The following is a 16,457-nucleotide window of genomic DNA, read 5'->3' as shown; positions in this document are numbered from 1 at the left end:
CTTGAGATCGGACTAAGTGTAAGCTTGAGATTGGACTAAACGTAAGCTTGAGATCAGACTAAGTCACGACTAAACATGGGGTAAAACTTTAGAACATTTGAATCGAAAAACTTGACATTGACTTGAACCTTTAAGATCGGAACCATTATTAGATCAGAAAGAAACCGTAACTTTATTTTAAAAACATCGGGGGTCTTCAAACGAGAAATTCAAAACACCTCAATAGTCAAATGAAGTTCTATAATATTTGTACGGAGGGATCTGAGAGCATCGGTTGGCAAGACTGGATAGCCTAGCAACCCAATATTGATTCGGACTCATCTGATAAGAGATCGGAAATAATTAACTAAACGTGGGATCAGTTTATTCCATGGTCGAGCAATCGGTGAGTTTGGAAAAGTAATTTGTGACCGAATGACATCGGTTGAGAGCGGATGATGAAGTCAACTTTTTAAAATCCCTTGACTTCGGAGGTCGGCCAAAATATGGTGTCGACAGATCTGATTACATTAGTTGGGTAATCTCAAAAGATCTGATTACATCATTTGGGCGATCTCAAAAGATCATATTATATTATTTGGGCGATCTCTCAAAATCAACACTACATTCTACCTAGCTTAAGACTACTTCGAAGCCCAGAATGCTGGCCTATGTCAAAGCCTAGTCTTGTGGCTGAATCAAAGGATATGTTTAATCAGAAAGCCAATAATAAATACCGGGCAAATATACAGCTCAGGTGGGGTGACTATGACTCTCATGATATTGAGCGGCGTCATTATTGATATCATCGACCAGAACCAAGCTATAATCGAGACTCTCGAGATGGTAAGGAACCAAGTGAACTTCAAGAGATGGTTACCAATATTAAGATTGAAATTAGAGGTCCACTTGTCAAAGATCGGTCTACGAGCCATACCAATGGGCCCACCCGAGATCAGTGCGGTAGTTAGTTTTAACCTTGATCGATTAATTAGTTTAGTTTCCTCACCATCATCATATGACACTCTCATGAACCTCTGATCACCGGCGTTGCTCATTTTCAGGAAATGAACAAAGAAAGCATTCGAAAAAAGACTAAAGTGGTTGTCATGGGAAGTATTCTTGCCGGAAAAGCCAAAAACTAAAGAATGAAACATTGAAGGTTCACCAGAGAAAGTTGTGAATATGCAAAGGAAAATCCCCTGGCATATATATAGAGGGCCACTGCATTTATTGCATACAGAACCCGAAGCGGACTCATCAGTAATTGAAGAATTTATTGCTTTGACCAATACAAGTTAGATAGAGAGGAAAGATCAGGAATGAGAGAGATCGGGAAATAAGAGGGGACCTGATGCAAGAGATAGAGATCAAAATAATGACCTAAAAGGGGACGGTCATAATGGGAAGATCGAAAAAGTAAGGAACGACCCGTAAGATCGAAGAACTCAGGGAGTTGAATAACTACCGATCATGGCCTTTAATTAGCTTCCCCCACCATTAGATCCAAGTTAGTTAAAGCATTGCAGGCATGATCAGATCCTCACCACACATCTCATTCGCAAGACCACCCTTCTAGCTGCCAGATGCCAAAACAGTTAAAGCAGCCCTGTACATCCCGATCTACACCGTTGATTATAATTGTAAGGATGGATCTGGAGCCCTTAGATCAAAAGTGGATGATAGATTCGGCGCCTTTTATTCCCAGCCTTTGGATCCATTTCGTAAGGCGAGACCCTTGACCGTTGGATTAAGGGAAGAAAGGACAGATATTTTGAATGAAATCCTGACCCTCTATTTTGATTCTCTTTAATTCTCAGACATCAGATTATGTCCTTTTGAATCTAAGCCTTTCGTCTTCCCCTGATAAGATCCTGACCCTTCATTTTGGACACCCATTCCCTATAAATACCTGCATGCAACACTGTAGAAGGAGAAGGTGGTGATTATCGTGAAAAGACTTTGGACTTTGATTCATTCTTGCTGCTTGTCATTCGGAGCTTTCAAAGTGTTGAGAAACTTTAGAAACTAGTTTTCTGAAGTATTTCATCAAAAGGAGCTCTAAATCCTAAGATTTTCATTTTCATTAACTGTGCACTACTCTGTGAAACTATCTTCACTCCGCCTCATTCCCACCACCCTAGTATCAGTGCATTACCCTCCGAGCTCAACTTCATTCCGCTCTATTCCATTACCTCGGGTAAGCTCAAGTCCTTTGGTCATCAGCTTTCACCCTTCCAAGATTTGTGGATACCGGAGTCAGCTCGCCTGTCTCCCCAACTTTCCACAGGTAAGCGTCCAAACTGTTATTTTGTTGAATATCCTTGGTATATTTTCTTCAGTTTTCTTTTAAAGTTTCTTTTATATCCAGTCACACTAAATCTCAGAATAGGTTATCTTGGCCCGTAGTAATTTCCTATGTCTTCTTTTTATTCATTCGTAAATTCCATTTATCGTCACCTAGTTTTCATTCCTTTCGAAAGTAGATGTCTGAGTCATCGACGACTCGTAAATACTCTAAAGAATATAGGCAGGAGTACTTTAACATGAGAGTTTTTTTTGGTCTGAATAAATGAAAACTGACAAAGGAAGATAGGTGTAGCAAAGGTCGAATAGGTTGGAAACAAGATTAGGTCAAATAAATAAGTTATGAGATCGGGCCTTGGAACGAACCCAGGCGATAAGACAATAGATCGGGAATCAAGATAAGTTTAGATCCTAGGCAAGCAACTAAAAAGAGATCGGATGTCGCAAATCAAAGAGTTCTGATAAAGCGATCATGCGAAAGATCGGCAAGGAGTCTAGCCTATCGTCCACCATCTATTTATAAGGTCCCGTAGGCTAGGAAAAGCTTTGCATAGGGGTTTCCTGTGTCTTCGGTACTTCATCCCCATATAAAAAGGGTCAAGAAGGACCCTTTACCTGAATCCTTAGTTCAAAGTTCTTATAAAACGCCATTCTTATAAATATATTAAGAGATCGGGGGAGAGTTCTTACCCGAACTCAGCCTAATTTTTTAATGCAACATATTAAGAGATCGGGGGAGAGTTTTTACCCAAACTCAGCCTAATTTTTAACGTAATATATTAAGAGATCGGGAGAGAGTTCTTACCCAAACTCAGCCTACTTTTCTAATGCAACATATTAAGAGATCGGGGGAGAGTTCTTACCCAAACTCAGCCTAATTTTTTAACGCAACATATTAAGAGATCGGAGGAGAGTTCTTACCCGAACTCAGCCTAATTTTTTTAACACAATATATTAAGAGATCGGAAGAGAGTTCTTACCCGAACTCAGCCTAATTTTTTTAACGCAATATATTAAGAGATCGGGGGAGAGTTCTTACTCGAACTCAGCCTAATTTTTAATGCAATATATTAAGAGATCGGGGGAGAGTCCTTACCTGAATTCTTAGCCAAAATCTTAATAAAGTATATAGAGATCAGGGGAGAGTTCTTACCCGAGTTCTCGGCCAAAATCTTAATGAATTATGTGGAGATTGGGGGAGAGTTCTTGCCCGTACTCAACCTAATTTTTAACTCAATATATTAAGAGATCGGGGGAGAGTCCTTACCTGAATTCTTAGCCAAAATCTTAATAAAGTATATAGAGATCGGGGGAGAGTTCTTACCCTAGTTCTCGGCCAAAATCTTAATGAAATATGTGGAGAATGGGGGAGAGTTCTTACCTGAAATCCTCCGCTTAAATTTTAACAAAATACATTAAGAGATCGGGAGAGAGTTCTTACTCGAATTCTCTTAGCTTAAATTCAAACCAAAATATACTATGAGATTGGGGGAGAGTTCTTACCCGAACTCTCAAATTAAATGCTTAATACACCAAGGGATCGATGGGAGAGTTCTTCCCAAAGTATCCTAATTATTAGGTTGAGGCCCGATGGAGAGTCCTCCTCAAGGCACTCATATTTATAGGACAAAAATTTCCCCGAGAATATCACAACTTCAGCATTCATATTAACCCCTTAAAAATCTATTACATAACACCTATTCATTGAAGGGTCATCTCATCTACTCGTGTTCTTAGGCAACCTAAAATAGTGAAATATCAAATATTCCTTTTATCCGTATAAAGGATTAACATCATCATTCTAACCCCTAAATTATTAATTTATAAAGAGCACAACATTAAATTTGCTTACTCTCCTTGAGGGACGAGATGAAGTGCCTAACACCTTCCCCACCCGTATACGGACATCGAACCTAGAATCTCTATTTTCAAAGTGGATTTTAATTTTTATAAATGGTTTTCTTTAATTTCCCTCAAAATTAAAAGTAGCGACTCCTCACTTTTCCCACTTCGGTAAGAATTTATTTGGCGATCGCAAAACACTTGCGATGCTATGTATGTGTAAATGTGTGGATGGATGACCTGTTGGATGAGGGAGTTGGACACCCATTTGATTTTATATTGATTTGTGAATGATTGTAAGGGTGAGCTAAGCTCCCCAAATAGTTTTATTTTAAGATTACAGGTCAAATGAGTTAAGAACTCCTTGTTAGAAGGTCCATGTTATGGCCGAACTTTGTCTGGTTGAATTCTTAGAATTAGGCTCAAAATATGGGCTTTACGGATGAGTTAGAGATTAGTTAGGCTTACTATGGGCTTCGAGGGCTTTATGCTGACCCAAGTCCTAGTGCTGATCTGGCTCGTGGGAACGGGTTGTGATAATAATGGTATCAGAGCTTAGGCTCTAGATTCATAGGAAGTACATATCTAAGGCCTAAGAAGAGTCAGGTTAAGGGTTCACATGCGAAGTATAGGATCCTATTTAGTCTTCTTCTGTAACTCCTTATTTCTAGCTTCTGCGTTATACCTCGGGTAATATAAGAGTGCTTCAGTTAGTGCCTTGATTTTTGTGGAGTATATAGAGATGTGAAATAGAGTTAGTAAACATATTGAGGTTTGCCATGAGGATACGTACTCCAAGAAATGCTAACTTTCTGTTAGTATGGGTTTAAGTGACGTGCCTATCTGATGCAAGGCACGAGGACATAAAGGTCATTTTTAGTAATATAGTTATTTTAGATGGGAGAGAGAGTACCACTGCTAGCAGTTATTAGTAGATAGCCCTGTCAGAGTAAGTGCATTATATGAGTGAGTTCAAGATAGATAAAGAGGTTCAGGAAATCTAGTATGTGGGACGTACCATAGTAACTATACAATGTTCCCGATATTTGTGCTGTAAGCTGCAGATTACAATATCGATATGAGATTATTGTGTAGAGCTATGTGCTTTCCCGTGGTGCACTATGATTAGGGTGTTTGTAAACAACCTCTATTTTGGTACAGTTATGTCAAGACAGAGTGTTATTTCTGCAGAGGAGTTAGGAAAACTCCTAATTAGGATTTAAGACCCTAGAGATAGAACATCAAAGATCACAGTTGGGTGATAACTAAAGTCAGTGGCTCAGTTATCTTAACTTGAGCGCAGAGTTATAGCATAAGTGACACGAGACTAGAGGTTTTTAGTATAGTTGTAGTGTAATGATAACACCTACTTAGTGGGATCATCTGGTCTTCGATATGATGGTGACCTAAAGAAATGTCCCAGATGGGATTGTAGAGTGTGGTAGAGAGTAGTTGGCTCAAGTAAGGACCATGCTTGATTGGATCATGATGGATGAAGAGCCAGTGAATTGAATGACGGTTTATGGTACCCAGCACCATAAGTTTTGACTAATTGAGTGGATATAAGAAAATATAATCCATGTAGATTTCCTCCTTGAGGTATTAGAGGGTAGTTTGTAATTAAGCAGAGGAAAGAATGATGACTGCAAGTCAGTGAAAATAAGTCATAGAATATCAGTAGATAAAAGAAAATATAAAAATGAAAATTTGAATAGTTAGTTTCAGATGTAACAGGAGAGAAATTCGAATGGCAGTGGAAGTGCTAATCAGAGTGGTCAAAAGACCAATTCTGAGTAGTACAAAGGAGAAGATGACCTAGTAGAGATACTGAAAAGTATAGTTATCTAACATAGCTATCAGGTCAAGAAAAAGAATGGAGCTAAGGAACAAAGCAATTAAGGTTCTATTTTGGGTAAGATAAAATAAATGAATTAAACAGCAAATCGAATAGCCAAGAATAGGACAAGATTAGGAAGATCAAAGTGAGATATAAAGTACATAATGTGTCATCTTGGGCAAGATAAATAGGATGAACTGAAAAGTAATATTAGAAAGCCCAAAATGAGATTACATGAGTGAGAATAGTTATCAAGATATAAGATCTAGAAGTGTAGGACTTAGAGCAGGTCATAGTTCAGGCAGTGTCAGGAGCCAAAACATGGAGTTCAAAGATATAGATCAAACTCTGTCTATTCCTGTTCCCAAGATAGAGTAGGTAGCACAAGGATAAGATCCATTTAAACTTCTAACAGTATGAGGAAAGTTAGTTGAGGAATGCAACCAAAGCAAGCAAAGGTTATAGAGGATGTGCAATGGTGTCTTGAACTATCCTATTAGGCAAAGGAGTGAATTAATAAGTAGTAAATTAAAAAAAAGTAAACCTAATGGTTCAAATAGGCATGACGAACAAAAACGATGGTGGAAAATGGCACGTAAGCTTAGGTCTTGAGTAAAGATGGTGAGATAACAGTTATGGGGTTTGCGATCAAGGGTTAGGTGAGCAATTTCAGTATGACTAATAGGGTTACTTTATAAGGAAACATGAATGGAAATAAGTGACAGGACGACCGTAGAAGATAGAGTAGGAAGAGACATGTATGAGTGGTAGTCACAAGTCACTGAGAAGTACAAGTATAAGATTATGGCAGTAAGTATGATTGGGATCAATTTTGGAAGAGTCTGTTAGTGAGAGGTATCTTCTAGACTACAGTAAGATGTAGGGATGCAAAAGAATGAGGGTAGGCATAAAAGGTAAAAATGGAGTATAAGTAAAGATAGTAAATCTTAAGATGACGTGTTAAACAAATTGGTGATACAACAGAAGGATTATTTCAACTGATATCTTATAGAAACAGATGATGAAATTTCAATAAGAAGACCAAGAGACATAGGTTGAACATTATTCTATAGATAACAGTGTGCTGATGACTGTAGGAGGAGATTTCTCTTTCTCTTCAAGTTTAGCTCGTGCTCTTAGCTCTAGAAGACTACACAAGCTAGAGAAATTATGTTGAGGTGACCCAGTACTTAAGAATTTGGTAGGCACCAGTATATACACAATTTCTCGAGAAGGAAACGATGGTAAGTGCATACTTAAGATCAAGAATGAAAGGATAAGTAGGGTAGTGACCGGAGATAAATCTAGTTAGTTACCAGAGCTTGCAACCCTTCTGAACTATAAGTTGGAGGAAGTACTATTAGTAGATGAGTTTTAATGGATGAAATTATTGCTAATGGATAGATTTAAGGCTGAAGTCTGGAAAGCTGTAGGCAATAGATGTGGCTACATCAAGAAGAATGAATATATAAAGTATCTTATCTAGGATTGTAGTACAACACACATTTCTCACTGCCATGATAGTTTAAGTGGAACTTATAAGTTCAAAGATACCTATCTAACCATGAAGGGCAATTACTTATAAAGGATAGTAAGGGACGATAATGCTTTGATGGTCATGTTAGGAAGGAGGAATAGGAAAAATCATCCATGGTGAATGAGCTGTGTTTTATAAAATGAGTAGTAGGTTAGTACTATAGTATGATACTATATGGTGAATGTGCTGGTGAAAACTAATCGCAGAGTTAGGATTAAGAAATAATAAAAGGTATATTCTTATATTCCTGGAGTGAAAGAGTTTAGCTTTGATGGTGACAGAGTATAGTTCCATACAACTTAGTGTCAGTCATTAATGTGAGAAAGATGTTGAGACGTGGATGTTAGGGATATTTGGTACTAGTGAGGGACACATTTGTTGAAGGTTCTAATGTGGAGAATGTAACTGTTGTCAAAGAATTTGTAAATGTGTTTCTTAAGGAGCTTCCAGGATTGCCACTGGATAGGGAGATAGAGTTCTGAATAAATATTATAATAAATACAAATCCCATTTCCATGCCATATTACAGGATGACACTAGCAAAGCTAAAGGAACTGAAGGAGCAACTACAAGAGCTGTTGGATAAGGGTTTTATCCGGCCAAGCACTTCACCTTAGGGTGCTCCTGTTCTATTTGATGGAACTTTGAGGTTGTGTATTGATTATAGACAATTGAACTAAGTGACTGTTAAGAACAAATATCCACTTTCTTGGATTGATGACTTGTTTGATCAGTTATAAGGAGCAAGTTACTTTTCAAAAATAGACTTGCAGTTAGGTTATCACTTGCTAAGGATCAGAAGTGAGGATGTGTTAAAGACAGCGTTCAGGACTAGATATGGTCATTATGAGTTCCTGGTTATGTCTTTTGGACTCACTAATGTACCAACGGCCTTTATGGACTTAATGAACAGGGTGTTTAGGCCGTTTCTAGATCAATTTGTCACTGTATTCATATATGACATTTTGGTGTATTTTTTAATTGAGGAAGAGCATGTATAGTATCTGAGGATGGTGTTACAGACATTGAGGGAGCATCAGCTGTATGCAAAATTTTCAAAGTGTGAGTTCTGGCTGGAGAGTATCTCATTCTTGGGATATATGGTCTTTAGTAAAGGTATTTGGGTGGACCCTAAGAAAATTGAAGCAGTAACTGATTGGCTTAGGCTTACTATAGTCACCGAGGTGCGAAGTTTCCTAGGCCTAGCTGGTTACTACAGGCATTTTGTACTAAATTTCTCTAGAATAGTAGCTCCTCTAACATGGTTGATTCAAAAGAATATTCTGTTCTGTTCTTCTGGTTAGATAAATGTGAGGAAAGCTTTTAAAAGGTTAAGGATTGTTTAACTACAACTCCTGTATTGACTTTGCTAGTGAATGGAGAAGGTTATAAGTGTATTGTGATGCTTTTAGAGTTGGGTTGGAGTGTGTCTTGATGCAACATAGTAAAGTAGTGGCTTATGCTTTAAGGTAGTTAAAGAAACATGAGCAGAACTATCCCACTCATGGTATGGAAATGGAGATTGTAATCTTTGTACTAAAAATCTAGAGGCATTACCTATATGGTAAAATGTGCGAAATATACACCGACCATAAAAGATTAAAGTATATTATTTAATAGAGGGATTTAAATTTGAGCCAGAGGAGATGGATGAAGTTCTACACAGCTGGTTACATAAGACAAGCAAGAGTTGGTACAATAACCTCATGGCAAAAAGTAGACTAGAAGCTCATAATATCAGGAAACTAAGAAGTATAGGTGCTTTTATCACGAAGAAAATTCTTGCTAACGCTTCAATGGCCAAATAGAATCAGCAATGATTTCTGATAACGTGCATGCAAAGGTAGTTATTTCAGAAGGATACTTCATAAGATATTTTATGACAGGAAGTGTAGATGATTTAGATCTGGTGTAGTACACTTCGGAGATGGTTCCTTTTATTAGGGAACGTTTAAAGACAGCTTTCAGCAAGTTGAAAAATTATACAGATCCATATAGTTAAAGTCCTGCGGAGGAGTCAAATATGTGGAGGATTCGCTTGAGAGTCAGAGTGAGATATGCACAACAAGTATTCATATTTATTTGATATGTAACTCTATGTCATTGTTCTCCCTCATGTAAAATTCGAGGACAAATTTTTTTGTAAGGGGGGGAAGAATGTAACACCCTAAATTTTTAAATAATTATTTTATGTGTAATTATATAATTTTTTACTGTTTTAGAGGGCCCAGGAGGAGCCATATGATGTTGATGAGATATGGTTATGGGAATTTGAGATTTAGAAATGTTATTTGGATTTTTTTGCAGGTTGGGTAGGTCCTAGGTATAAGGAAAATTTTATCGGATTTTTGATAAAATTTAGGATTGTCCTTTGATTCTTTAAAATTTTGTTTAAGTTAAATATTTATAAACTTTTTGATATAATGTTTAGGTGAGTTGGGTCAGCTTTCCTTCTCCGCCTAGCTGCCGCAATGACTTTCGGTTAATTTGTGAGTAGATATTAATTTTATTTATAATTTCAATATTATTATATTCAAAACATGTTCATGCATCACTTATACACATATGTATCTAGTAAATATTAGGCACGCATTTATATTGCATTTGTTCTTGATGATATTGCTGTGATTATTGTTTTATGGCAATCTGGAGCTGTGTGTGTGAGTGGGTGTGTATGTGGTGTGTATATGGATATGGCCAGGACGGGTAGACGCGACTAGAGCTTGACTCGCTGAGACTCAATCCTTATTATGTATAAGTCAGGGTAGGCACGACTTTGAGTTGATCAAGCTGGCCCCCGCATTTGAATATTAAGAGAAAGTCCGGCTTTGAGTTGATCTCACTGGCAGAGGTTAGAACTAAGAGAATTGTATAGGGGATCAGCTCCTATATATATATGTGTGTGAGTATGAATGTGACACGTGGGTGTGTGAGTGCTCCAGATTGCTTTTGATGTGATTATGAATTAACCTGTTTGAATTGTATGAAGGTGTTGCATTCATTCTTGGGGATGCACTAGACTTAGGTAGTTATAGAAATTGTATGTAAAATCAATACCTTATTCTATTAGTCGAACGCTTACCCCTATTCACCCTACTTTTCCAGGTTATAGGAGAGCTTATTATTGTGTTTAACCTGCTTCCTACCTCGTAGGTCTACTAGCTGTTATTTCTGTATCTTGTATTGTAAAATTTGAAATCTAGATCTCTGCATGTGTAGAACCGTTTTATTTAGATTGAGACTATAAAATTAATTATTTTTGGATTATAAACTTATTAATCTATGTATGTGTAAATATGTGGATGGATGACCTATTGGATGAGGGAGTTGAACTCTTATTTGATTTTATATTGATTTGTGGATGATTGTAAGGATGAGCTAAGCTCCCCAAATGGTTTTATTTTGAGTTTAGAGGTCGAATGAGTTAAAAATTTCATATTGGATGGTCCATGTTATAGCTGAACTTTGTGGGCTTCATGAATGGGTTAAAGATTAGTTAAGTTTATTACGGGCTTCAGAGGCTTTATGCTGACTCAAATCCTAGTGTCGATCCAACCCATGGGATCGGGTCGTGACAATTTCTATCTCATAGACCCAAAATTCTATTCCTACACCTTTTTTGGATGATTTTACCGTGAAAAAATGTTGTATTTTGATCACCAAGCTTAAGCCAATCCTAACGCGCCTTTCACGCCCAATAAATTTCCTCCCTCATAACTTCTTTAGTCAACTGTCTTTTAAGAAGTCGAATTTGATTCTCATCCCACTCAGCCATGCTTCTTTTCATATCATCAAGTAGATCTTGCAATGGATGATCTTGCGCTTAGAATTCTGAAATAAATTTTTGCTCCGTAGAGTGAGACTTTGATTGCAAGCTTTAAGCTTTGATGAAACAGTGAGCATGTTGGTTTGTCTAGTACCTAGGCTATTCCAAGTTGAGTCAATAACATTTGGAGCTTCTTTAGAATCAGACTATCTAGCATTAAAAAAGAAACGTCTGGGAGGTTTTCTATTAGTTTTGTGAAGGGTGGTAAGATTGGTCGATGATTTGACCCCCTATTCTCCAAATGCTAGACCAACGTAAAAAGATACAGAGAAAGCCAATGTGGGCTAGCTAAGGCACAATCTACCCTTTCTTCAATGTTAAGAGAGCCATTCCTACAGTTATTCCATATCATCATCAAGCCACTGAATCCTAAATCTATGATTCCCATAGCATTTATAAATTCCTTAAATCGAACTATTTTAGCCCGAAAATTATAGTTCCCTCCTCTCTTTTCTGAAGCATATAAGAAATAGTTAAAATCCTCCATGAAAAGACAATTAGCGTCAATATGACCTTTATAAGAAATGAGATGGTTGAATTGATTTTGCTGAAGAGCATCCTCACTGCTAAAATGGAGCAGAATCAAATCCCAATCTCCTCTCCTTTTTATCATATGAGTATTTGACATGAATGAAGAAACTTTCCATACAAACTACAGTGACCGATCTCCAATCTTTCCAAGCCAAGCATAAACCACCTGCACTACCACTAGGAGCCACCGTAATCATGTTACAGCGGCCAAATTTCTTGATTTTTCTCTAAACTTCTTTATCTTTATTCTTCGTTTCCATTAGGAAAACTAAATCCGAGGAATGGAATTGACAAATTTCTTTGAGAGTGTGGATTGTCAGGGGGTTCCCCACACCCTGACAATTCCAACTCAGAATCAACATTTATTTGGTTAGGACCATTTTTTGCTGGTTTCCTCCACCAATTCAGCATTATCAGAGTTGACACAAGTCTTCTTTTGGTTTGTGGCTTTTGTTTCATCTTCCTTACTTCTTTTCTCAGGCAATTCATGCTTGTCATTCTCTTCCAGGTTCTCAACCTATGCTTCATTTGGTAGCTCTACAATACTCACCCCAAAAGAAAGGACTCTGGCTAACTGCTTCCATTTGAACTTAGCTGGCAACTTTTATGGTCTTGAGGTGACTGGGTGCGTTCCAAGTTTTCCTTCAAAATTGGTTGGGACACCTTTGGTGAAATAAAATGGGTTGGAAAATCTAAAGGGGCCGTTTAAAGCTTTAATATATGTTTTCTGATGATCCAGGAGCCATTTGGGTTTGTGTTTGTGGGCTTCAAAACATTGTGGTCTAGAGAGGTAGTAACTTGGGCCAAATAGCCGTGTCAGTAAAGGACCTGAAACACAGCCCAAATGAGAGATTTTTAGGGTATCGTACTTGGTCAAAAGGTTTAAATTGCTCTTTGAAATTTTGAGCAGATTGTCTTTGGATAAGTGTTAGGGCATAGAGAGCTTAGGTCTGAAAGTAGGTGATTAGAAAGAGAAAATTATGAGAAAAGCTTTTACATTGACATATGAGGCAAGATGTTGCTGGAAATAGGTGGAGATTAGGTTTGCGGGAAAGATCTCGATAACTGTGCAAATAGATTTTTTCGAGAATGGTGCTTATTTCGAGAATTTCTTAAAAAGGTAAGGGTTTTGAGATGGTTGGTTTGTCCCCGCCAATTTGCTTGGAGTGGAAAATTGTGGTTAAGCTGATTGGAAGGATGTATCTGAGTTTATGTCCTTTAGGGATGTTGGATATTTGGGTAATGGCTTGATGGACTCGGTGGAAGTGCTGGAATCACCTAGCCTTGTCAAAATTGTGCTTTGCAGGTCACTAGAAAAAGGGTATTTGTGGTGTGGATGTAATTGAACTATTGAGAAGGGGTGTGGATATGGATGGGAAAAAATGTGGTTGCACAACAGATTGCATGATTTGGGCTTTTGGTGGGTTAATTTGATTAAGTGGTAGGTCATGGACTTAAACCCAAAAAGGAAAGTCGGTAAAGGTAAATTCTTCAATTGCAAGGTCTGGAGGGCACTCATGGATACATAGGTTTTGGTTATGAACATTCCGAGGTCTATTTTCTAGAAAAAAAACTAGCATCAACTTCAAGCTCAAAAGCAAACTGCAAGGTGTTTTAGTCTGTTAGAGTAATCTGGAACGTTCTATTGAGAATCCAGGGTTTTCCAAAGGCAGGTTTAATGGCATTGAAAGAGAAATTTTTGGCAGTGAAGAACTTACCTACCAGAATGGAGGCTTTTGCTGTGGTCAAGTGAGGTGTAGTTGAGGTGATTTGGAGTGTGAGTTCTTGGTAGTTGACGTTTTGAGCCTTTGTTATTAATTCCAACATATTAAAGCCCATAAACGATGGAAGGGGAGTAAAAGGAACAGGGTAGTGGCAATGTGATGGTTGGTCAAAAAGAAAAGAAAAACCTGATTGTAGTTTAGAAGAAATTAAGATGATGGTGAAGATGATTGAGAGAAGAACAAACATACACAGAAAGAAATAAAACAGGGTACTCCCAAGGAAACAACAGGGATAGAACTCATAGGAACTCAGAGGAGGGAACCTCAGGACAAGGGCTAAACCTCATAACGACACCAATTTCGTTCTTGGTTGGTTTCATTCTTCCTGGGTAATGAAATATGTGGTCGTAATAGCTTTTCCATTTTCTTTCTTCAAGAATTATATAACATAATGGATTTTATCATGCTAGCTTGGGCAAAATTTGCATTTTCCTTACCTTAATAGAGCTCTAGTATGCACTGAGTAAGTTTGTGTTCAATCACCCACTTTTGCTTATTCTTGTGGAAGGCAATATACCTTTATAGGTTGCAGCTTCTACATAATTTTGACCAGATTTAATAAGTCTGGTGTGGCTTAATTTATTTTCATGTTTTGGGCTCATGATTCTTTTTTCTTACCTTTTCATCTTCCTCCAATTTGCCTTTACTCTTGAGTCTCTGGCATTCTTTGAGCCTGAAGCTCAAAGGAGGGATCTAAAGATACCCTTGCAACTAACCAGAAGGCTTTCACTATTGCACGTTTCTTCCTAGTTTAATTTAACAAAGAGTGCATAATTGGTAATCTCTCCTTTTCCTTTTCATTTGTTACATCTCTATCAGTGCATCTCGTTAATATCACCATCAAAGGATGGTGAAAGATCAAACATTTTAGGAAAGAAAATTCTGATTTTCCTGCATTCTACAGCTGAGCTTTCTGCGAAAACGACAAGGACATCGACGATGCTAGATAAGTCCAAGCAAATGGACACTACTTTCTGTCCATTTACTAACCCTTTTTCTTTTTTTAGGTAAAAGTAAAATCCCAAATAGGGATATTACAGATAAGAACATGGGTCTTGGCTGACAATCACATGGTGCCAGGACCAGGAGGTAGCCAGTGGAAAATAAATAAATAAATAAAAATCTCAATCCAAATTCCAATCCCAATTAACTTAGGACAAGCTAATTTGTTCAAAGGAAAACACAAGAAATTAAGAACTCAACAAGGGCATTTTCACATGGAAATTTTTTCGTAATTAAAAGATAAGAAATCATGAGACAACCCCACAAAATCAGTGACTACATTTTGCACAGAAACACAGCAAAGTTACAAGAGAAGAATTTGGAAGCAGACGATACCAAGTCTAGTAGATGAAATGCACAACTCAATCCCTTCTAGTTTCATTCACTGGTCGAGCATCTGGAGTTCCAGTACTTCTCAATCTCCTCTGCGGTTCTTCCAGGAATCCTCCCAGCAATTAGAGACCATCTAATTACATTATCAGAAAATTGAGATAAAGTTGATACTGAATCTGGAGATTAAAAAAGTTGAAAGACACAAAAGCCTGTAAATATACCTCTCTCCAACTAGATTATACATCCTAATTACAAGTGCTTCCTCATCCTCAGAGAATTCAAGCTTGGTTTCTTGATTCCTTTCCGCTGAACCAAACAACCCAAAATCAACACTAGAGGAAAGTGTCCAATACTGGTGGAATAAACGTCTCATGATGCATAGAAGAACTTTAACAAATAGCTAGTGAGACATAGGAGAAACAAAGGACTGCACGAGAAATTAACTCCAAACAAAACTGGATACCTTGAGAATCCACATCAGTCTCATCAGAAGAAGAATGTTCACTTTCAGCCATGTAGGAATGTAGTAAAAGACTGCGCCTCACCAATTTGCCAATAGGAACACTCAATCATAAGCCTATAGGGATAGGTTTTGGGGGCAATGCAAGTGCTTGTCTGTAATAATATATTAATGGGGCTGGAGTGCACAGCTTTCTCAGGAAAAAGTATCTTAGAGAATAAACAAATGCATGGAACTAAGAAAACGAAGAAAGTTAGTTGTATTCAGTCTGCCAGGTTCGATGATTAACGGTGAGATGACCAACTACCTATGCGAAAAAACAAAACAAAATCATGTAAATATAATAATGTATTGTCCATTTAAAAAGCAAGTGGGCTCGGTTGGTCATATTGGTGAAAGCTTGAGAGCATTTTTAATCCTTAAACTTCATCTTCTCTTTTACAGCTTGCAATTAATTGCAAGTTACTGTTAATGAACTTTGTATTTGCCTCTTGCAATTAACTGCAAAGCACTATTACAAAACACTTTGTTTTAGCCAATAAAGAAATCTTGTTTAATCAGCATTGCAAGTGCCAAATTTGTCAGTATACACTCAATTATTGAGTAGCATTGTCCAGTCTGATAAAGTATGCTATCTTCTCTCAAAAGCTGACCCCATGGCTATAGATTAGTGTTTAAAGGCCACTTCTCATCCATCTTTATCCTTTCAAATTGTTCTTGTCAGATTATTATGGTTCTTTTTTTTTTATTAATTTCGACATCAAATTTGGAGATGAATTTTTTGCATATCTCCTGATGTTTTAGTTAAATGAAATTATGATTTGTATGTGAAATCTATCAGATATGTTAGTAATAAGTGCAATCTTCAGCTCAAATATAAACTAGAGAATAAGAAAGATAAGCAAGCGCCCCTAAAAAAGTAGGAAGAAGAGCAGGCTTCTCTGTACTCATTCCATGAAGTACTAACAACAGTTTCTTTATCTAGATCAGGCAAGAAGCTATGATATGAATATTATAGG

At 37.4% G+C, this 16,457-nt stretch overlaps 1 protein-coding gene across 2 annotated transcripts; it reads right to left on the bottom strand.

Moving 5' to 3' along the window:
• Positions 1-14,751: 14,751 nt before the first annotated feature.
• On the bottom strand, positions 14,752-16,084 carry LOC110633185 (MYB-like transcription factor ETC1). Of its 2 annotated transcripts, none has more exons than XM_021781692.2 (3): positions 15,442-16,084; positions 15,200-15,365; positions 14,752-15,111 (listed from the first exon to the last, which is right to left on the bottom strand). In XM_021781692.2, exons 1-3 carry the CDS (start codon positions 15,491-15,493, stop codon positions 15,024-15,026), a joined length of 306 nt encoding a protein of 101 aa, XP_021637384.1. In that variant the 5' UTR covers positions 15,494-16,084; the 3' UTR covers positions 14,752-15,023. The 2 variants fall into 2 exon arrangements, with proteins under 2 accessions (XP_021637384.1, XP_021637385.1); XM_021781693.2 differs by having other exon boundaries at positions 15,200-15,284; positions 15,442-15,828.
• Between the last annotated feature and the right edge of the window lie 373 nt (positions 16,085-16,457).

The sequence above is a fragment of the Hevea brasiliensis genome, chromosome 11 (assembly GCF_030052815.1).
Source record: "Hevea brasiliensis isolate MT/VB/25A 57/8 chromosome 11, ASM3005281v1, whole genome shotgun sequence".
Lineage (NCBI taxonomy): Eukaryota > Viridiplantae > Streptophyta > Magnoliopsida > Malpighiales > Euphorbiaceae > Hevea > Hevea brasiliensis.
The sequence above is the reverse complement of the archived record's forward strand: the minus strand, read 5'-3'. Positions and strand labels throughout refer to the sequence as shown.